At 43.0% G+C, this 23,891-nt stretch overlaps 1 protein-coding gene across 2 annotated transcripts; it reads left to right on the forward strand.

Moving 5' to 3' along the window:
* The first annotated feature begins 9,356 nt into the window (after positions 1-9,356).
* On the forward strand, positions 9,357-22,521 carry GINS4 (GINS complex subunit 4). 2 transcript variants are annotated; one of them, XM_041751401.1, is made up of 8 exons: positions 9,357-9,527; positions 10,343-10,457; positions 14,543-14,629; positions 15,398-15,511; positions 17,808-17,905; positions 18,072-18,160; positions 21,010-21,103; positions 21,193-22,521. In XM_041751401.1, the coding sequence occupies exons 2-8, from the start codon at positions 10,362-10,364 to the stop codon at positions 21,287-21,289; spliced, it is 675 nt and encodes a 224-aa protein (XP_041607335.1). In that variant the 5' UTR covers positions 9,357-9,527; positions 10,343-10,361; the 3' UTR covers positions 21,290-22,521. The 2 variants fall into 2 exon arrangements, with proteins under 2 accessions (XP_041607335.1, XP_041607336.1); XM_041751402.1 differs by having other exon boundaries at positions 21,013-21,103.
* The last annotated feature ends 1,370 nt before the right edge of the window (positions 22,522-23,891 follow it).

Raw genomic sequence — 23,891 nt, forward strand, 5'->3', positions numbered from 1 at the left:
TATAGGCTTAAGGATTGTCCCCTCAAAATTCATATTTTAAAATCCTGGCCCCCTAACCTCTAATTCAGAGCCCTCATGAATGAGATTAGTGTCCTTATTAAAGCAGCCCAGAAAGCTCCTTTGCCCCTTTCATGAGCTTACATGAAAAGACCCTCCCCAGACACTGACTCTGCTGGCACCATGACCTGGGAGATGCCAGCCTTCATAACTGTGAAATATAAATTTCTGCTTTATAAGCCACATACTCTATGCTGTTATCACAGCAGCCAGGTACCTGTTCCAACCTTCTAAAATGTCCCCACCTGCGACGTTCTGTCACCCATCTTTATTATATACCACCTGACAAATAATTATTTGTTTATTGTCTATCTCTCATCACAGAATCTGTTTTCTATTTGCTGCTTTTTCTTTTTTTTCTTTTTTTTTTTTTTGCTGCTTTTTCTTTAGTGCTGACACAGAGCCTGGCAGTAGTAACTAAATATCACTAGGTGCTCAAGAAATATTTGTTGAAAGAAGAAATGAATGCGAGCATCAACGATGGGCGCTGTGCTAGATATGAGGGCTACCTTCGGGGAATTCACAACCTCCTAGAAGAAACAGACATACAAAATCAGCAATACAGCATGCTAAGTGTTAGAATATTATAAGGAATACTGGTAACCTACAGAAGAGGTAGATAGATTAGGAATGCCATCACAGAGAAAGAATTACTTCAGCTGAGTCTTGAAGGATGCAGAGAGTTCATCAGGAAAAGTTAAATGAAGGGAAGCCTAGAAAGAGGGAACAGCATGTGCAAAGAAAAGAGACAAAATCCCTTGTGTCCTTGAGTAGTTCAACAGGACTAGAGCAAAGAGGGTGCAAGGGAGGAAGACCTATACAAGAAAGTCACCAGCACTCTTCTCCAGGAGTGTAACTGAAATCACACCAGCGCCTGCTGGCCACCCTACTTCTCTCAAGGGAATCGACTTTGTCCTCCAGCAGCCCCAGTGCAGGTGTCTAGGCCTAAGAGCAATGAGCTGCTAACCTACAGGTGTTCTGTTCACTCTCATCTATGGAAAATGCTGAGTGCAAAATAGCTGAATAGAAACCCCAGAAATAAACCCACAACTCTATGGTCAATTAATCTTCGACAAAGCAGGAAAGAACATCCACTGGGGAAAAGACAGGCTCTTCAACAAATGCTGTTGGGAAAACTGGACAGCTATGTGCAAAAGAATGAAATTGGACCACTTTCTTACATCATATACAAAGATACATTTAAAATGAATGAAAGATCTAAATGTGAGGAAACCATCAAAATCCTAGAAGAGATCACAGGCAATAACTTCTTTGATATTGGCCAGAGCAACTTCTTTCAAGATATGCCTTCTCCTGGGACAAAGGAAGCAAAAGCAAAAATCAATTATTGGGACAACATCAAAATAGAAAGCTTCTTCAAAGTGAAGGAAACAGTCAACAAAACTAAAAGGAAACCTACAGAATGAGAGAAGATATTTGCAAATGACATCTGATAAAGTGCCAGTATCCAAATATATAGAGAACTGAGACAATTCAACACACACACACACACAAACAAAACCACCAACTAATCCAATTTAAAAATGGGCAAATGTGAACATTTTTCCAAAAAAGATATGCAGAGTCCAACAGACACTTGAAAAGATGTCCATCATCACTGATCATCAGGGCAATACAAATCAAAACTACAATGAAATATCTACCACCACACCTGTCAGAATGGCTAAAATCAACAGCACAAGAAACAACAGGTGTTGACAAAGATGTGGGGGGATAAAAGGGACTCTGTGCACTGTTAGAGGGAATGCAAACTGGTGCGGCCACAGTCGAAAACAGCATGGAGGTTCCTCAAAAATTTGGAAATAGAGCTACCCTACAGTCCAACAATCACACTACTGGGGGTTTACCCATAGGCTATAAGAACACTAATTCAGAGGGATACATGTACCCCTATGTGTATTGCAGTATTAGCTACAATAGCCAAGATATGGAAGCAGCCCAAGTATCCTTCAATTGATGAATGGGGGGCACCTGGTGGCTCATTCATGCTCTCAGGGTTCTGGGATAAAGTCCCACATCAGTCTTCCCACAGGGAACCTACTTCTCTGCCTGTGTCTCTCCCTCTCTCTGTGTGTCTCTCATGAATAAATAAATCTTAAAACAAAAATTGATGAGGGTGCCTGGGTGGCTCAGTCGGCTAAGCGTCTGCCTTCCGCTCAGGTCATGATCTGAGGGTCCTGGGATTGAGCCCTGTGACGGGCTTCTCGCTCAGCAGGAAGTCTGTTTCTCCATCTCCCTCTGCCTGCTGCTCCCCCTGCTTATGCTCTCTCTCTTTCTGTCAGATGGATGAATAAAATCTTTTTTTAAAAAAACTAAGGGAGGGACGCCTGGGTGGCTCAGCAGTTGAGTGTCTGCCTTTGGCTCAGGGCGTGATCTCAGGGTCCAGGGATTGAGTCTCACATGGGGCTCCCCACAGGGAATCTGCTTCTCCCTCTGCCTGTGTCTGCCTCCCTCTGTGTGTCTCTCATTAGTAAATAAATAAAATCATAAAAAATTAAAAATTAACTAGTGGATCAAAAAGATATATATATAATGGAATACTATTCAGCCATAAAAAAGAATGGAATATTGCCATTTATATGACATGGATAGAGCTAGAGAATATAATGCTAAGTGAAATAAATCAGTCAGGGAAGGACAAATACCATATGATTTCAGTCATAAGTGGAATTTAAGAAACAAAACAAATGAACAAAGGGAAAATAGAGACAAACCAAGAAAGACTTAACTGTAGAGAACACACTGATAGTTGCTAGAGGGGAGGTGGTGGGAGGATGGGAGAACAGGTGATGGGGATTATGGAGGGTGCTTGGCGTGCTGAGCACAGGATGATGTGTGGAGGTGCTGAATCACTATACTGTACACCTGAAACTAACATCACACCGTATCTTAACTAACTGGAATTTAATGAAAACTCTGTAAAAAGAGTGTAAACTAGGAATACTAAAATGAAAGGTCATCATCTTATGCTCTGCTGGAGGGGGCAGCGGCCTCTGACCAGCATCAACGCCTCTGCCACCTTAGTGACAAAGTCGAGGCAGGGAGCATAGAAGGGAGGTGGCATTTTCAGGTCTTTGACCAGGCTTGGGAAGCCTTTGTTCAAGCTGAAATTTGGAGCCACATGATCTCTTTCCTGGGCCAATTCTCCCTCCAGAACATGAGTACCCCCTCCATAGCAAACAGACTCTTCTTTGATATTCTAAGGCTTATTCTATCCAACATCATGGAAAAAGCATTCTCCCATCAACCATGAGAAAACAAAGTACAGAGGTGAAGGTAGGAGTTATGTGTCTGTGCCAGAAACTAGGAATACATTAGGGACCAACTAAAGGAAGAGAGTCACACCAGGTTGCTACAAGGGAGGGCACAAAAAGGACAGAGAATGTAGCACTGAAGGTTGGGCATGCTTCAATAATACTACAAATCGTTTATTACAAATCCTATAATTTGCCTTTACCTGTTAAGACTCTTGAAACCATGATCTCAAAACTTAGAAAAAGAAGAACTCAGAAGAGATCTGTAAAGTTTCTATCTTTGTTGGGGATAATTTAATGTGCTGGGTTAATTTAATGTGCTTGAAATCAAGATGAATTTGGGATGAGGAAATAAGTCTGAGGGGAAAAAGGAATTCAGATTACTATGAACTGCCCAGATTTTGCATTTGTCAGGGAGATCCAACCAGACCTTGGTCTCCTCAGTTTTCCAGCTCCTCCCCATACAAGCACATACAGGGTTATACCATTGGCCAGAAAAATACTTGCAAGTTCACTGGTCAATAGCTTTCCTTGGGAGGCTAAGGAAACATCCTACGAGCACTTTTCTAGCCTCTTCCTTGATAATGCAAATTGCCTAAAAATGCCTACTCTATCCTTGGTCCAAATTATCATTCACTCCGAACAACTGGGAATTGAACTTTGCTTAATATGCTCCCACAAAATGTAATGTTTTGCTTCTCAGGGTAATGAGAACAAGAATGTGATGGAATTTAAAGGAAGGAAACGGTGAGGAACAGCTGTTTTCTGTAACATCGGTTAGCTTTTCCATTCTTTTGCCATGTTTGTGGCTGTGTTGTACTTGTCTGAGTCCAGGTTAGCATGTTCATCTCGCCCTTTCAATCATCAGAACTTGCCTACAAACTCTGCCCCGCCGTTCCTTTTACCACCATCAAACTGGACCCTCCTGCTATCATAACATCTGTGATTCTTCCTTACGTGACTGTTTTAATGAAGGCATTCCATCTACATGGCTATGTTATCTTTTTTTAAATTTCTTGACAATAGGTGCACATCAACGTAATTTTATTCTTCATTCTCCATAATGTAACTTAAGTCACATCTTCTCTCCCACCTTCCTAAACTTGACAGTGTCATGTGACCAACAGTTCCATCATAGGTTTCTCCCCAGATAGTTCTATATATTATTTTTGGACATCGCCTTAAGTCCTCCTTTTTTTACATAACAGAAAACTTTCTCTAAAAACTCATTTTACTCTGTGGTTTTGTCTGATGCATACTAGTTGGAATCAAAGATCTTAGAAGTTAATCTATCGTTCTCCATTCAGGAAGACACATATTATTCTCACTGAACAGGTGGCACCACCTAAGTCCAGAGAAGAGATTTGTTTATGGCCACGTCTCTACTAAGTAAAAGAGCAGAAGCTGGGCAGCCTGGGTGGCTCAGCGGTTTAGCACTGCCTTCAGCCCAGGGTGTGATCCTGGAGTCCTGGGATCGAGTCCCAGATCAGGCTCCCTGCATGGAGCCTGCTTCTCCCTCTGCCTGTGTCTCTGTCTCTGTCTCTCTCGCTCTCTCTCTCTCTGTGTCTCTCATAAATAAAACCTTTTAAAGAAATTTTTTTAAAAAAAGGAAAGCAGAAGCTGGGTGCCCACTCTCCAGTTGAGGAGCAGTGGGCAATTGGAAAAGGCAGCTGGTGCTAGAGAAGGGAAGTCTCTGAATCAGTAAAATAATCAACTGGTACGTGGGTGGAAAAATTACCAGTGCTTGGACTCAAATCTGTAACACTTAAGGAATATTAATAGAAACCACTGAAAAGCTATGTAGGAATGAAGATTATGGAAGAATGGGATTGTGCTCAACAACTGATGCTCCAATCATCTGATGTTCTGATCATCTATTACTGCACAACGCCGGTAAACTTAGGGGCTTTTTTTTTTAGACTTTATTTATTTATTCATGAGAGACACAGAGAGAGAAGCAGAGACACAGGCAGAGGGAGAAGCAGGCTCCCCACAGGGAGTCCTTGATCCAGGACCCCAGGATCACGCCCTGAGCCAAAGGCAGACGCTCAGCCACTGATCCACCCAGACATCCCAAAATTTAGGGGTTTAAAACAGTATTTTGCTCACAAATCTGCAATCCAGGCAGAGTTCTGCAGGGACAGCTCATTTCTGCTCTCTCCATGTTAGTAGGGATTGCTCACAGCCTGAGAAGCTTGAATCATCTGAAGGCTCACTCAACTCAGACATCTGGAGGAGAGAATATGGGGCTGCTGGGGCTCCTAAGGCATGACCCTCTATCTCCACTTGACCTTTCCATATGGACCTTTCAGCATGGCAGCTGCAGGATAGCCAAACTTCTTACATAGCAGCTCACTGCTCCCAAGGGACGTAGCTAAAGAGAGTTAGGTGGAAGCTGCACCACCTTTTATGACTTAACTCCAGGAATTATATAAAATCACTTCTGCTACATTCTCCTGATCAAGGCGATTACAAAGTGCTATTGAAAACCAACCTCTGGGATCCCTGGGTGGCTCAGCGGTTTAGCTCCTGCCTGCGGCCCAGGGCATGATCTTGGACACCCGGGATCGAGTCCCAGACCAGGCTCTCTGCATGGAGCCTGCCTCTCTCTCTGCCTCTCTCTCTCTCTCTCTGTGTATGTGTCTCTCATGAATAAATAAATAAAATCTTAAAAAAAAAAAAAAAAAGAAAACCAACCTCTGTGTTCTCCAAAGTACGTAACACGAAGACAGAGTCTGGGCATAAAGAAGGAAGATAGTTTATTACTTTGCCAGGCAAAGGAGGCAGGCTAATGCCTCCAGGACTGCCCACCCACTCCCAGGAAAAGGCTGAGGAGTTTTATAAGAAAATACAGGATCTGGGTGCCTGGGTGGCTCTGTTGGTTAAGCATCTTCCTTTCGCTCAGGTCATGATCTCAGGGTCCTGGGATCGAGCTCTGCATCCAGCTCCCTGTTTCTCGGGGAATCTGCTTCTCCCTCTTCCTCTGCCTGCTGTACTCTCTTGCTAGCTCTCTGTCAAATAAATAAATAAAATCCTTTAAAAAAAAAAAGATAGATAGAAAAAGAAAATACACGATCTGGATGGTTTCAGCAGGAATCTGGTACTTGCTGCCGGTCGCGTTCCATTCTGTCTTCAAGCTGTCTCAAGACTAGTGCTGGCACTGGCCATCCCAGTCCTGTTACTAAGTGTACATTGAGATCAACAAGATGTCAATATTGACATGGAACAAAGGATTGTACAGAAAAACAAGTGAAAGGGAGGAGGGGGCTTTGAGAATTAGGAAGAGAAAAATGTCTTCAGTTTGAAGTCAAGCCTTGCTGAGGCACTGGTGTGACCATCTTGATTTCCAGCCCTCTTTACGCTTCCATAGCAGTGTCGGGAGGTCTTCCCAGAGGCAACAACACAGACCACCCCCCTTGATGGAGGAGTGTCAGCATCATATTGCAAGAAGAGTCTGTGGGATGAGATCTATGCCAGAGCAGCTGTCTTTGGAAAACACAATCTGCCACAAGTGTGAAAACCTTGGGATTACAAAACCACTGAAACACAGAATTGAAACGGTCCTTGAAAGGGCCATCCATTTGTCACCAAAAATTCACTCTGCAAGTTGAGCTCAAACGAAATTGTCCCTTTTGGAATCCCTCCTCAATGTCCCACAGCTTCCACGGCCCTTTTGTGAACGTGCCTATGCTACCACTCAGGATATTCTATTTTCAAAACATGACTGCAATCAGGCAGGTACTATCAACCTGTCAATTAGCCAAACTTCCTATTCAAATCAATGAGTATCGCACAGGAAACATCACAAGGAGAAGAGTCTGCAGACTGATGGGGAAGAGACACTTTAGGGAAGCCACATGTGGTACTTTGCACAGAAAACAGAGAAAGCACCCACAATTCTGAGAAAAAAAACTGGTATCAGACAATATGCTAAGCATTTTACATATATTATCTCATTTAATCCTTGCAATGACTCTGTGAAAGAACCGTTAGGGCAGCCCGGGTGGCTCAGAGGTTCAGCGCCGCCTTCGGCCCACGACGTGATCCTGGAGACCCGGGATCGAGTCCTACGTCGGGCTCCCGGCGTGGACCCTGCTTCTCTCTCTGCCTGTCTCTGTATCTCTCATGAATAAGTAAATAAAATCTTTTTTTTAAAAAACCGTTATTACTAATGCTTACCTGTTCCAGGCTTTCAATGAGCTCTGCAGGAGTTAGGATAGATAGATAGATAGATAGATGATAGATAGATAGATGATAGATAGATAGATGATAGATAGATAGATAGATAGATAGATAGATAGATAGATAGATAGATAGATAGATAGATAGATGATAGATAGATAGATGATAGATAGATAGATAGATAGATGATAGATAGATGATAGATAGATAGATAGATAGATAGATAGATAGATGATAGATAGATAGATAGATAGATAGATAGATAGATAGATAGATGATAGATAGATAGATGATAGATAGATGATAGATAGATAGGTGATAGATAGATGATAGATAGATAGATGATAGATAGATAGATGATAGATAGATAGATAGATAGATGATAGATAGATAGATAGATAGATAGATAGATAGATGATAGATAGATAGATAGATGATAGATAGATGATAGATAGATAGATAGATAGATAGATAGATAGATAGATAGATAGATAGATAGATAGATAGATAGATGATAGATAGATAGATGATAGATAGATAGATAGATAGATAGATAGATAGATAGATAGATAGATAGATAGATAGATGATAGATAGATAGATAGATAGATAGATAGATAGATAGATAGATAGATAGATAGATGATAGATAGATAGATAGATAGATAGATAGATGATAGATAGATAGATAGATAGATGATAGATAGATAGATAGATAGATAGATAGATAGATAGATAGATAGATAGATAGATGATAGATAGATAGATAGATAGATAGATAGATAGATAGATGATAGATAGATAGATGATAGATAGATAGATGATAGATAGATAGATAGATAGATGATAGATAGATAGATGATAGATAGATAGATGATAGATAGATAGATGATAGATAGATAGATGATAGATAGATAGATAGATGATAGATAGATAGATGATAGATAGATAGATAGATGATAGATAGATAGATGATAGATAGATAGATAGATAGATAGATAGATAGATGATAGATAGATAGATAGATAGATAGATAGATAGATGATAGATAGATAGATAGATGATAGATAGATAGATAGATAGATAGATGATAGATAGATAGATAGATAGATAGATGATAGATAGATAGATAGATAGATAGATAGATAGATAGATAGATAGATAGATAGATGATAGATAGATAGATAGATAGATAGATAGATAGATAGATAGATAGATAGATAGATAGATAGATGATAGATACGCGCTTGTCCTACATTAAGGGGAGAAGGCCCAGCAGCACGGTCAGGGTCTAGTCTGCAACGTGAAGCAGCCGGGGTGGAAGCACAGCCTAGAGCGGTGCTCTGCAAGCTCACCGGCATCAGAATCACCAGGGGAGAGCCCGTCCCAACGCCCCCAGATTGCTGACTAAGCGGGTCTGGGTGGGGCCTGAGAATCTGCATTTCTCGCGGGTTCGGGGCACCGATGCTGCTGGGCTGGAACCACGCTTGCAGAACCGCTAGCCTAAGGTGCTCAGACCCGCACACAGCTGCCACAGCAGAAGCCCCGGCGAGGACGCAGGGACCCGCAGGCCCACAAGAGCGGCGGACGCAGAAGAGGACCCGCGAGGCGGAACTGGCCAGCTCTGCGGGCCGCTCCCCGCAGCCGCGGTGCCGAGGCGCCCCCTCCCGGCCGTCCCGGCTGCTGCCCGCCGTGCCCGCCTTCTCCCGCAGCCGGCCCAGGGGGCGGGGCCAACTCCCTGCGTGAGGCCGCGGGGTGATCGGGCCGCGGCGAGCCGAGTCCCCGCCCCCGCGCTGTGATTGGTCAACGCCGCCCGAGCGCGGTGACGTATGGAGGGGCGGAAACCTTGTGAGAAGAGCGCGGGAGCAGAGCAGTCGAGGGTCGGCGCATCCGGGAGAGCCCAGGAGGAGGTTGTTCCGCGTCCTGGTGCTGCTCCCAAAGCTGAGGCGCTTCCTCATCCTTCCCAGACTAGCCGCCTGCCCCTTGGAGTGCGCCTCTGCCGCCCTCGTGCCCAGGTGAGCGTCCGAGCGGGACGTCTGGCGGCGTGTGTGTCTGTGTGTTGGGGGGGGCTGCCTGAGCCCGGGGCGCCCAGGCGGGAGAGGAGCTGGAGGAGTCTGCTCAGCTTCCCCGATACTCCGAGGACGTCCTCGGTCCCTGCCACCTACCGTCTTAGCATCTGGGATGATCTCTGGTCTGGTGGTGCTGGGCCCTGTGCCTCCGGGTTGATGAGTTCTTGCAACGAGTGTAAGTGCCTGCTCAGCGCTGTGCTAAAGCCCGGGGAGTGCGCAGGTGATTAGGTCCTAGGACTTGGGATCCCTGGGTGGCGCAGCGGTTTGGCGCCTGCCTTTGGTCCAGGGCGCGATCCTGGAGACCCGGGATCGAATCCCACGTCAGGCTCCCGGTGCATGGAGCCTGCTTCTCCCTCTGCCTGTGTCTCTGCCTCTCTCTCTCTGTGACTATCATAAATAAAAAATAAAAAAAAATAGGTCCTAGGACTTACGGTGCTGGAACAAAGCAGATGCTGATGCATATTTGAACTGAAGTGAACACGGTCCCTAAGGAAAGCACTTCTACCAGGAAGACAGTTACTGTGTGCTGTGACAGACGCTCCGTTTCAGGCCTATGTGGAAATACTTTTAAGAGGTGACCTCTTGGAGAAACTGATCCCTGACCTAAGGTTTGAAGGAAGAGTTGAAAAGAATCAAAGCCTGTGAACTGACTGGCGCTACTGCCAGTGAGCCTCTGCAACACCAATTTTAGATATACAGTTGCCTATTCTTGCAAATAAATAGAAACTACACTGCAAGGTATTGGTTCTTATTTTCATTAGGTACCTGGTTTCAGAGAAGATGACAGAGGAACTGGACCACACAGGACAGGACTCTGATGCAGATAGTGAAGAGGTGGTCCTAACTCCTGCAGAGCTCATTGAAAAGCTGGAGCAGGTAAGCATTAATAATAGCAGTTCTTTCACAGAGCCGTTCTGAGGATTAAATGAGATAATATATGTGAAATGCTTAGCATATTGTTTGACACATGATGAGTACTCAGTTAGCTGTGAGTAGTGATAATCCATACAACTACCCACCCAGTGAGGCAACTATTACTGCCTAATATGAACCAAGTCTCTTTGACTCCAGAATATGTGCTCTTAATCTACTACACCTGTTGTCTTCTCTCTTTAACAGTCGCTTCCTGGAATTATTTTAATATTCTTGACTATTTTCTACCATGTGTTGTAATCATGGATGACAAAAGGAAGATAATCCTTACTGTATGAGAGTAATTCTTCATTTATTTTTATATCACAGACCTTTTTGAAAATCTGGTGAAAACTGGCCCTGTTTCGCAGAATAATATATGGATACACACACATCCAGAAATTATGCATATAATTTCAGGAGATTCACAGACACCTTTAAAATCTGCCCGCCTAGTGTAAGAGCCCCTGCCTTATTATTAAAGGATTAATGAAACAAAAATCCAAAAACACAAAGTTCTACAGTAAAATTGAGAACTTTTGTTTTTACACTTTCATAACAATAAAAAGACATGCTGCAAAACAGGGAGAAAATATGTGCAGTATTAGTATCCACAATATATAAACAAACTTCACAAACTATCCAATAGAAAAAATGAAGGCATCTTTCTTTTTTTTTTTTTTTTTAAGATTTTATTTATTTATTCATGAGAGACACAGAGAGAGAGAGGCAGAGACACAGGCAGAGGGAGAAGCAGGCTCCATGCAGGGAGCCCGACGTGGGACTCAATCCCAGGTCTCCAGGATCAGGCCCTGGGCTGAAGGCGGCACTAAACCGCTGAACCACCCGGGCTGCCCCTGAAGGCATCTTTCAGAAGTGGAAACCAAGGTGGTCAGTAGTCATATGGAAAAGATGTTTGATCTTTTTAGTAATCAGTAACATAAAAATTTAAATCCTTAAGAGATGCCACTTCATACCCATCAGATTAGAAATGAAGAAGATGAACAATATAATGCAACATGTAAATAAAACAGTATAAAGGTTTGTGGAGTATTTGCATACTTGTTTACTGTGGTGAATTGGTGCACTTTGGAAAATAACTTGTTATTGTCTTGTCAAGTTGAAGGCACACATATCTTGTGTCCCAGTCATTCTACTCCCAGGTACTTACCCTAGAGAAAACTTCCAGGAGACATCACAAAATGTTCATAGTATTGCTTGCAATGATTAAAAACTGAAAATAACCTAAATATCCATCAACAATAGAATGAATAAAAGTTATCTATATGCACAATGGGAGAAAAAAAGCAGCAATAAAATAAGTGAAAGATAGCTCCTGCAACAACATGGTTGACTCAAGAACATAGTGTGGAACAATAAAAAATAAGTTTTTGAAGAAACCATTTATGTTAAGCTCAGACACTTGCAAAATTGTTTGAGGCAGAGTTCATGGCACACACCGGTATGCTATACTGTATCACAGTGTTGACCATCTACCCTCTGGGACAGCCAGAGCCCCCAGGCTGGTTCCCTCTTGTGGGTATGAGGGGCTCCTTGGACGGCAGCACAGCCTCAGCTTTAGCGGTGGGTGAGCATGAGTTACATCTCTGGCCCAAAGCTCCATTGCAGTGCCCTGAGTGCAGCCAAAGAGTTGGTCCACCACCTGGACAGCTGCTGTAGCTAGACACAGACTTGTAGGCTGCATAGCATGGCCTACAGAGAAACCTCACCAGGCCACTGAAAAACACAGCTCCAGGAGTATATATAAGATACTCATGAATGCCTGTTGGAAAAAAAAAAAAATTATATATATATATATATATATATATATATATATATATATATTTAAAAGTTATTACAGTGCAAAGTTTCTCATTTTAATGATTATATTAATTTGCTAAGGCTGTAAAACAAAGCATCACAGACTGGGTAGATTAAACAACAGACGTGTATTTTCTCAATGCTGGAGGCCAGGAGTCTGAAATCAAGGTGCTGGCACCAGAGATTTCTTCTCAGGATTCTCTCCTGGGCTTATAGATGGCCATCTTCTCCATATGTCTTCACATGGTCTTCCATATGTGTCTGTGTTCAAATTTCCTCCTCTTAGATTCTCTTAGTCACAGAATTAAAGGCCACCTAATTCATTTTAACTTCATTACCTCTTTAAAGACCCTGTTTCCAAATGCAGGCACTTTCTGAGATGTTAGGAGTTAGGACTTAAACACATGAATTGAGAGTGGAGAGGAACACAGTTTAGCCCATAATGAACAGATTGTCATTAAAATTTTGATCAGAATCAAATGTAGCTATTTCAAACATAGAACCTGATTATTTAAAAAAAAGACCATGGATTTAAATGCAAGTTTCTCACTAAATATTTTGAAATCATTTTATTTGACAATTTTATACTAATATAAAATTTCTGTTAATGTTTTAAATATTTTTATAAAAATAATTTCATAATGTCAGTAAGAAATCCCCTTCAAATCTACCCCCATTTTACCCCTATTGTACCCAACAAGTGTTATCATTTTTCTTGAAATCATTGGGAATCATTATGTAGAGATACAAACAAATGTAGTGAAACTACAGAAAATTAAATACTAAGGTCAGGCTAATGATTACCTTTGAAGAGGGAGGAAGACACAGGGACTTAAAATAATAATACTTGTTAATGAAGTTATGTGCACACAGTTGTTTATATCTCTATTCATGTTATATTTCATAATTTCCGTACCAATGCAGTATTTAATAAAATCAGTTAAAAAGAAAATCTCCTGCTTTTATAAGTCCTCTGTGACAATTCGGTCTTTTCTCATTCATAATGTTCCTTGAAAATACAGACTCTTTCTGGTTAACTTTTATTTTTTTTATTTTTTTTTAAAGATTTTATTTATTCATTCATGATAGACAGAGAGAGAGAGAGAGAGAGAGAGAGAGGCAGAGACACAGGCAGAGGGAGAAGCAGGCTCCATGCCAGGAGCCCGATGTGGGACTCGATCCTGGGACTCCAGGATCGCGCCCTGGGCCAAAGGCGGGCGCCAAACCGCTGAGCCACCCAGGGATCCCTCTGGTTAACTTTTATAGCACTATTACAGGAGCTTGAGCATGTGGAAAAAAAAAAAAAATTGTATGGTAGCAGGAGTACCCAGTGTTTAGTAATGTGTCTTCATGATGAGAATTGGATATGCAGAAAGAAAGGAATAAAGTGAGTCTGATTAGCATATAATTCTGAACTATGCTGAAACTAAATTTCCTGTAATTGAAAGATAGGATTAGTTTTCCTCAATCACCTGTGGATATTTCAGTTCTCTAAGCCGTGGTAATTGCTGAAATGTACCAAACATCTGGGGCAGAGTCATAAACTAAGGATTTAACCTTTTGTTCCAAAATTGTTTAATAGATGAATATCCTTTTATATTGTGATCCTTTGTACTCTTAGGTGGTTAGTAAATAACGTGTTTTCTCATTAATAATTAAGATAAGGATAACTGTATCCATTTCCTCTCAGATATTATAATGATGAATGAAAGAATTTTTGTAAAGTACTCTAAGCTTCCCCAATGAGATGTGTAGAGTTAGGTCACCTGGTCCCTCAAAATAGAAGGATGCTGGCTGGCGCCCCCTGGCGGAAAGTAGCACAGGAAGGAGGAGGAAAGTGTTGATGCTATTTGGTTAAATGTACTGTTTGAACACCAGATGGTGTTGCTCTTACTGGTGGGCATCATACCGACATTTTTTTTTTTTAAATAAATGATATTAGGGAACTTCAGAGTCAAATGACATTTTTGACATGAACAGTGATTTTTTGCAACGTTGGTTAGATATAAGATTGTAAGCACAGCCTTCCCACTAAAATAAATAGAAAAGCCATGAAAAACATAGCTTGTTTACAAAGCATTTCGATTACTTCCAATTCATAGGCAGACAATTGTCTTTGCCAGAAATAGCTGTGATTTTCTTGGAATATATAGGACTCACATGGTTATTTTGCTCCATTGTGAGTGATACTGATATGTATATTTGGCGGCGGGGGCATTGTTTTTTAGGCCTGGATGAATGAAAAGTTTGCCCCTGAGCTGCTGGAAAGCAAGTCTGAAATTGTAGAATGCGTCATGGAACAGCTCGATCACATGGTAAGAGTTGCTTATCTCAGAGTTACAAAGAGAACTTTAAAAGGGTTTGTCAGCATAGCGAGAGGTTGAAGTCTGATGCTAAATCTGTCTTATTTGGCCCAGCCTAATGGGTTTTTCTAATATTGAATTAGTTACCTACATTTATAAAGCACAAACGTTCTTGTGAATATCTGGATGTCAGCTTCCCCTGAAAAGTCTAAAACCCTGTCAATACTGGGCCCACGTTTATGTATGAGAACAGCTGCCCAGAGCAGGGTCAGGGCCACCCGCTTTCATATGCTGTCCATTCCCCATGGTCCTTGCCTACCCACCCTTCTCAGATCACTTGCCTGCCTGGCCTCCAGAGACACTTGGCTTAGATGAGCGGGTCTTAAGGCATTATCAGCTTCAGACTAGCTTTAAAGCATTGGTATTTTGCAGTCTCAACTGGTGATTTAACACTGCCTTTAGACATTTCTTTTGTCTGCTATATTATCTCCTTTACAATTGGGTTTGAGTGCTACGCCTTTCTCACTGACCATATTCAGATTCTATTCAGATGATTGTTTTCTAAAAGTAAATGAGTATTGTTTGAACTTTTTATGAGACTGTAGTCTTATATTATTTGTGTAAGAAAATCAGAACCCTTAGGAGTTGTTTGGTTCTCCTTTGATCTAAATGTAGTCTTTGAGTCCTCAAACTTGCCAGTGATTATAGTCCCTATGCAGTTCTGCAGATTAAATGAAAAAGGTTCTCAGTCTGAATATACTTCATTTTCTCTTTTAATAGGAAGAAAATCTCAGGAGAGCCAAGAAGGGGGATCTGAAAGTCAGTATCCATCGAATGGAGATGGAGAGGATCCGCTATGTCCTTAGCAGCTACTTGCGGTGTCGGCTTATGAAGGTTTGACATGGAGATATCTGTAGGCATTAAGGCAATGTGTTTGTAATATAGATGGAGCATCCTGGGGAGAAGTTGGGCTGGAGCCTGCCTAGGAGAATCCAGGGCATGAAGATGCCATGAAGCCCAGTATTAGGGTAGCTAAAGAGTAAGGAGGGCAAGAGATTATTCTGGAGAAGCCTAGCTGGAACATGTGTTGCACATGTCTGGGGAAACATTTGTAGTCTATTAATCTGCTTTGTGAAAGGTGCCCCCTGGAATTACAGCATGGCAGTGCTGTATGGCAGAGTCCTTTGCATGGTTGACTAGGGAATACTGACCAGCAGAGAATTAGCTTCAGAAATTACTTTGCAGGTAAACCCATCATATAGCAGGTGTCAAATTGACCATGATGACTTAATATTCAGGTAGAGTTCTGAGGCTATCTAACTTACAAAAATGAAATCACAAAACATTCTTTCTCTGTATGATGTCTATTTTAACCTTGGGAAGTTCTTACCTCCTGTAGCCTCTTCTCATTTGGTTCCACTTGTTCCCTTAGTTACTACAAAATGAATACATCCTTTCTCCTACATGAGAGTGCTCTCAGCCAAACATTTCATTTATGTATTTCCATTTACTCACTGGTTCTGGTTCTGACAAAGGTTCCAGTTCCTGGGTATCCTTAAATCATACCACCTACGACTGAGTATGATATTCCAGTTGTAGTTTGGTCACTTGTGAAAAATAGGAGGATTACTTCCATATTACACAGATACATCACACCATTCATTCTGCACTTGCCATGAAGTCTAACCTCTTTGAAGTTTCTGAGTTACTATTTTCCCATCCTGTGACTAGCCTGTATTTGAATGGTTTGATTTTTCAACCCCTAAGTATATCGCTTAGTACTTACCCTTCTTGTACTTTATCTTATTAAATTGGGTCATTTCCCTGTTCTCTGGATCCTGATCTTGTCATTTAATATATTAGCTATCTCAACATTCTATGTCTTCACTTTATGTCAAGTTTGGTAAGTATGTCGTTAAAGATCTTATCTGATTCATTAACGAGACTGGGCCAGCAATAGAGTATTCCACCAGAGACTTCCCTACAGGTTGACATCTGTGTGTTGAATCGGTGTTGTTTGTTACAATTGCTTCTTGCTCTCCCTTTCTATGCTGTCACAGTCCCGGCTTTACAGCTTGCCCCCAAGGATGTCATAACAATGGTGTCGTGTGTTTTGAAAAAATAGAGATGTAAAAAATATGCCTTTCCCCATCCTCAACTACCAGGGCACTCACTTTTTTTCTTAAGTTGAATAAATCCTCTTTGTGTTAACCGCTGAATTTTCTTTGAGTTCACAAACCATCCCTTAAGTGATCTGTTCCAATATAATGCCACATACCAATGTGGAGGACACTAATCTGTATTTTAAGGTTCCCCCACCTTCTTTGTATTTTTGAAAATTGGGAAATTGGCCCATCTCCAGTATTTCTTACCTCATCTGAGCACGTGATTCTAAGATCATGAGACCACCTGTGTCTGCAGAGCACTAAGTGATGGAGGGCCACAGCCATTTACAGACTCTAGCACAGAAGGCCTTATGCGCTGAAACTCCGTATATGAGCAGAATATAACTGATCCAAGGCAAGAGACTTAAAACTCCTTTAAACAGATAAGTGGTCCTTTGTCCTGGCCTCAGATCCTCCTTCCCATTGTCATTTCTCTGCTTGCACTTCCCTCCACAGAGAAGCCTAACAGTACTGATTTGAGCAGTGGGCTAATCCATATGCAGTTCCTGACCATATATCTTTAACTTTTAGCTTTTTTGTTTTGTTTTGTTTTGTGTTTTCCTAGTAGTTCTTACCATTTTTTTCCAAGCCTCCCCTCACTGTGGGCTTCGTCCTTGCTGGTTATATTCTTATAGTTAAGAGTCACTCTTCCCTCTATTTGTGTCTTTCCAGCTTCTGTACATGGTTCGTCTCATAGAAGAACAACCAGTGCAGTTGACTAGAAATGTTAGATGATATGCCCTTTTCTCCCTCATACATACCATTTACAGGTGTATATTCAGATTTTCTTTTATGAAAGCTTTTCATCCTTTTTAAATGGTCTTCCTTTTTATAGCTCTCATGTTTGCTCTGAATTCCTTGAAACCTGCCTTCTTGAAATCTTGAAAGTCTAGAAAAGGTCTTGACTGTGAAGACTTGCCATTTTTGAAATCAATTCTAGTTTAACCTCAACCTATTTCAGAAAACTAGTATATTTAATTCTCAAATCCTGACACATTTACACGATGATTTGTATTTATCTTCAGATAGAGAAGTTTTTCCCTCATATCCTTGAAAAGGAGAAAACATCCGGTGAGGGGGAGCTGTCTAGTCTTTCTCCAGAGGAGCTGGTCTTTGCCAAACAGTGAGTAAGCAGGATGCATAGAGATGGCTTTCTTTCCCTGGCTCGTGAGTATGGGTGTTGGTGGTTGTCTCTGTGAAACTGATGGCTGGGCCACCGTCATGTGTCTGACAACCTGGTGGCTCCTGCCAGTTGTGTGGTTGTAGTAATTTGAATTCCTCTCTTTCAGATACATGGCTAACACAGAGACCTACCTCAAGAATGTTGCCTTAAAGCATATGCCTCCTAATTTACAGGTGGTGGACCTCCTGAGGTCAGGTGAGCGGAGCACTCCCTTTTCAGACATATCTTCGGGTGCCTTAGAATAAGGTCTTCCTCTTTACTCTCAAGCCTGAAAAAATAAGTATGTAGATGAGCAGAAAAAAGAAGAGAGGGAGTGTTGTGGTTTGAAAACAAACAAACAAAAAAAAGTCATTGAGGCACCTGGGTGGTTCACTCCATTAAGTGTCTGCCTTGGGCTCACGTCATGATCCTGGGGTCCTGGGATCGAGCCCCACATTGGGCTCCCTGCTCAGCGGGGAGTTAACTTCTCCCTCTGCCCCCGCCCCAACTCCCTGCCACTCATGCTCTTTCTCTCTCAAATAAATAAAGTCTTTTAAAAAAAATCATTAAGAGAAGATATAAGGGTAGCCTTTCAGCATTATTTTTGTGGTCTTTAGGTTGAAATTCTTATGACTAGGATTAAAAATGCAGATTCGTTCACATCTGCAGACGTTCATTCCTTCAGCTGGTATGTTCTGGCATCCACACTGGGCTAGGCCCTTTTGAGCATTGAGGAGGCAAAGGTCTCTGTTCTCCAGGGGCTAGCATGCTTTTCCTCATGGATTCCAGCCCATGCAGGGACTGCCTGCCTATCCAGAAGGGGTTAAATAGGAGGCTAAGAAACCTTCAGTGATTTTCAGTCACTTCCCAGCTTCCTAGAGGAAGGGTTCCCAATATTTTTACTGTCCAGGGTGCCTCACGGGAAAGGGGTTCAGGCTGAGCAGGAGGAGGAAGGGAAAGTGGGGGAGGGGGCACCGCCAAAACCACCTTTGTGCTCACCTGGCAATGCCCCCTTACCACTCTGCTGAGCTGAGGAAAGGGAGTCCTGGATGGTAGTCACTCTCAACCTTGGATGGACCAGTGGGGGACCATTGACACACAGGTTAAAGTCCATGCCCCTCAGGCCTTCACAGCTTGCCGGATCCCAGCAGGATCTCATCAGGCAAAGTTGCCAGACCAAATCAAACAGTTCTGGGGACTGGGTCCCACCTTGTTCACAACCTAAATGTAATGTGCTGAGGCCACAAGTCCAGTACAACTGAGCCCTGGGAATTCATCTCCCACCTGGCCTGTGCTGGGGACTGCACTGTGACCCCTGTGGCCAGTAGAAGCATTAGAACAGGACAAGTGGAAACATAGCTCCCTGGGTGTGTCAGTCAGTTCAGGCTGCTGTAATGAAGTACTGCAGAGCATACATTGATTTTTCTGGAGGCCAGAAATCTGACCAGAGTGCTGGCAGGGTTGGCTTCCTCTGGGGCCTCTCCTGTGGTTGCCCCTCTGCATGTGTACTTTTCTTTATAAGGACACCAGTCAGATTGGACCATGCCCTACCCTAATAGTCTCATTTCAACTTAGTTACTTCCTTAAAGGCCCTATTTTCAAGTACATCTCCATTCTGAAGTACTGCAGGTGAGCACATCAACATATACATTGTGGGGAGGGGGACACAGTGCAGTCTACAACACCAGGGGCAAGGCAAACCCCTAGCAGACTTGTGGAACTCTGAACTGGTCGTTTTGGTGAACCTGCCTGAGGGAAACAAAAGGCCTGGCCCTGGTCTGCCACTGTTGTCTACACCTTGGAAAAATAGGAATGAAGCAAGGACCTGCATCCCCTAAACATGGCCCAGTGCTAGTGCATCTGGCTGATTGAAGCAGCCATGGACATCAGGAATCTAAATTCCTGAAACTGAATCTAACTGGATTCTAGTTGGTGCTGGTAGACACCTCCTAAAACATGTCACTTGTCTCAAATCCCTTCCAAGGACTGGTGCCAGGCCCCTGGAATTGGAAGATTGCAGAGGCCATCAGCCTGCCCCAGTGAAATCAGTCTTGCTTAATTAGACCAGGTGCCCTGCATCCCCTTCAGGCCTCTGAAGCAGTGTAGACCCCGCTGGTGGAATGGGGGAAGGCATGTTGAAATCTCAGCTGGGTTTCCTAAAATCAGTAACTGCCCAGCCGGGTCAGCAGATCCTGTGAAGTTGGTGTCTCTGTGGCAGGCCCCAAACCCTGAACCCCTTAGACCTTTGGAGCCTATTACCCTGAATTCCACCCCCTCCCCACCCCCGACCTGTGGATGAGGGAATAAAGGGCAATATGAATGAGCTAGGCTCTTAGAACTGAGAGTTATCCAGTAGCTTCTCAGAACCTACGGTTGATGGAGTCCTCTGGGTACACAGGGCTCCAAGAAATGAAGAGCTGTAGAGCAGCCCAGCTCTGGGCACCTCCTCACATGCAGTGTTGGCTAGTGATAGAAGAGGAGCAGCCTCTCACCCTGGAATCAACCAGTGAAGGATCATTTACAGGGAAAACCTATATTCAGTTGTCTGACTCTCAAGACTATCCCTATGTGACCCAGTCTTTCTCATGCTCTCCTACTACTGCTTTATATAAAAATATTTTCTCACTAGATTTATACACTTTTGTCCTCCCAGAACGTCATGCATATTTCTGCTTGGCCCTTCCTGTTACTCCCTGGCTCACTCCCTCATTAAGTCTGCATTGACTTCTTTCTCCCCACTTCGCAGAGTGACTGTGCCACCAGTGTGACACTTTCTCAGATGCTGCCGGTAGCCCCACAGAGTGACTACGGTCATGCTTGCTTGTATCTTACATAATGTGCACATTTTATGTACTCGGCATCCGTTGGATGAGCTGTTGCTGTGTGAGACCCTGAATAGGAAGTGTGCTGTTTCTATAAGGACCCAGATCTCTCCTCAAGTCACCCTCCCCACAAAATGCTGTCACATCAGGGGTCCCTTAGTGCTCAGTACAGTGAGCCCCAGCAACTTCCCCATGTTGATCTTGTTGGCTAAGTATTTTCTGACTGCATTATCATCTTTCTAGCAGTTCCCAAACCAGATCTGGATTCATACGTGTTTTTGAGAGTGAAAGAACGACAGGAAAACATACTGGTAGAACCAGAAACAGATGAGCAAAGGTGAGTGACTTGTGACCTTGATGGTGGGAAATGTTCATCCACTGGGGGCACCAGCTCAGCTCTGCATACATTTTTTCCTCCTTTTTCAGGGACTATGTGATTGACTTGGAAGAAGGCTCGCAGCACTTGATCCGATACAAAACCATTGCACCCCTGGTCGCTTCTGGAGCAGTTCAGCTGATTTAAAATAAAAAGATAGGGGGATCCCTGGGTGGCTCAGCGGTTTAGCGCCTGCCTTTGGCCCAGGGTGCAATCCTGTAGTCCCGGGATGGAGTCCCGTGTCGGGCTCCCGGCATGGAGCCTGCTTCTCCCTCTGCCTGTGTCTGCCTCCTTTCTCTCTATGTCTATCATAAATAAATAAAATTTTTAAAAAAATAAAAAATAAAATAAAAAGATAAATTCATAGTGACAGCACAGAACCTTAAAATGTTTAGGAACTTCTGACCACTTTGTGCCTAAGGACGACAGACTCTCAGCAGTGCCGTGAATCACTGGGGCGTTGAGAAGGAGCTCCAGGCATGATTGCTAACTTGTCACCCGTCCTGACTGCTGTGTTAGCCACAGTCGGCAGATGGAGCTATTGCTCTGTTGATTCCACATGCTGGGCAAGCCCTTGGAGACTCCCTCTGTGCCTTTTCCCTTTGTGGTATTTCTTGAGCTAAGGAAAGTGAAGCAACCACAGTTCATAAAAAAGCATTGCTGCCTATGATGAGGGGACAGTAGTTAGCCCTGCCCTGAGAGTGACTGGACAGTCCTTTCACTTCCCTAATAGAAATGCATAAATATGCATTAGAAAAACAGAAGATGAAATATTTTCTAGGTTATCTCCCTGGGTTGTGTGAACTAACCTGAGGCTAGTATCGGACTTTAAACCAATTTGCCCTGATTAACTGAGAATCACAACTAAACCAAGAAACCATTGCTGAGTTTCAGTTTTGTGCCAGAAGGACCCTCTGGCCACTTCTCAGTTTGTAACCTAATGAAGTATGTGCTTCCTGCTGCTAACCTGCAACCTTCCCTGAATCCCAGGCAGCTTTGCCAACCCAGCCTCCAGACCATCTGGCCGTTCTTGGCCAGGGATCTGCTAACAGCAACATCACCTATCCTATCTTGTGACCTCAGTAGCAGCGTTTCTGTTTTTAGCTCTCCTTTCTCAGAGGAAGTGAATGAAATTAACATGGGCAGAGAGCATCACAGTGATAACTGGAGGAAGGATGTAGAGACAGTAAATGAATCATCTTCCTTTCCTGATAAAAAGGAATCTGCATTCCAATCTTTCTTGCTAATGAGAGGGCAGCAGATTTTCACTTGTATTATTCAGGCTGTTAGAGTAATCAATATGGTTCTCCTGTCCAAGAGAAATCACTAAGTGAAAACCAGGAGGGTTTTATTTGTTAATAAAAGCATTTTATATTTCATGCAGTGCTTTATTTTATCCATGGTGTTTTTAACCTCTTCAGCCACTTATAAAACAAATATGCATTGAGCATATAGGGTGCCAGGCACAGTTTAAGACTGAGGCCCAACCCAGAATAAGACCATCACTGTCCCTATTCACATGGGATATGTGCTCTGCCGAGAATTGGAACAGGGTGACTCACTGAAGAGTAACTAGATTGGGGGATTGAGAGGTTCTCACCTAACTCAGTGAATTGGGCCAAGATCTTAATACCAAGTAGCCAGACACACAGATCAAAAGGAAGGTTGTTCCAGACAGAGAAGACAGCTTATACAAAGGCCCTGAAGCAGAAACCAGCTCTGCCTGCAGTCATGAAACAGTGGGCAAAACAAAGTGTTGCATGGTAGGGTCTGAGAGGCAGTCGGCCCAGATCATGTAGGGTTTGGTCCTCCTAACAGTCTTGAGAAGAGGGCAGGGCTAGGAGTAATAAGTGAGAAGTGGAGGTTTAGTGGGAAGTCTGGGACTAGAACCCACAACTCCCTCCTATTCACACATAACGTGATCTCCCTCCTGTTCTCCCCCCTTGTGAGCCGCCTGGAGAGGGATGTGAGTTATTATGCTGCTACCAGAACAGTGCCTCAAGAGCCTTGATAATGAACACTGACTTCCCAGAGATCTGTTAGGAGGCCGATTCTGATTCAGGAATACTGGGATGGGGCCTAGCAACCTATGTTTCTGAGGAGCTCCCAGGCTGTTCAGTTGGTCCTTACCCTGGAACCACACTGTGAGTGGTGGAGCTTTACGTTGCCACCAGCTCCTGTTGTGTACATGCCAGCGCACACAGAAGAGTTAAAGTTCTCTGCAAAGGTCACAGAGTGAATGCTCCATTTCCTGGGCCACCTCTTTAAAAGAAGACTGGATCAGTCATTTTAGGATAAAGGGGAAGTTCAATTTCAAAACCAAGTAGTAAAAGAAATGAAGTAGCTTGGTGTGACATTGACTTCAGCTCTTCCAGTTTGTGGTATTTTGTTCTATTGATAAAAACTCATTGTGGAAGCATGATGGATGTTTGTTATTTTCAGATAATTGCATCATATTTCATCATAAGCTTGTTGCTAGCAAAATGGCTATTCCTGAGAAGCGCTGCAGCTCTGTTTCTGGGTTTTTCCAGTCACAGCAATCATGATTCAGCTGTGACCTTACAACAAGGTCAGCTGTATTTATTCTGTGCTCAGGCTCTGGCAGACAATGTGACTTTAGTGTCATCCTCGTATGCATCAAACTTCTTTCTGTGATGTACAGGGGCCAACCATAGAGCTTTCAGAGCAAATTGTCAAGCAAACACATTAGATATCAATTCTTAATGTTCTTTAATTTTTCATGGGAAGC

Source organism: Vulpes lagopus, chromosome 4 (assembly GCF_018345385.1).
Source record: "Vulpes lagopus strain Blue_001 chromosome 4, ASM1834538v1, whole genome shotgun sequence".
Classification (NCBI taxonomy): domain Eukaryota; kingdom Metazoa; phylum Chordata; class Mammalia; order Carnivora; family Canidae; genus Vulpes; species Vulpes lagopus.

What these genes read in the sequence shown, in the direction of transcription:
- GINS4 (XM_041751401.1), top strand. Translation starts at nt 10,362, where the DNA reads ATGACAGAGGAACTGGACCACACAGGACAGGACTCTGATGCAGATAGT. An exon ending in TGGAACAGCTCGATCACATG is followed by an intron (nt 14,630 to 15,397) that starts GTAAGAGTTGCT and finishes CTCTTTTAATAG; the next exon opens with GAAGAAAATCTCAGGAGAGC. An exon ending in GGTGGACCTCCTGAGGTCAG is followed by an intron (nt 18,161 to 21,009) that starts GTGAGCGGAGCA and finishes TCATCTTTCTAG; the next exon opens with CAGTTCCCAAACCAGATCTG.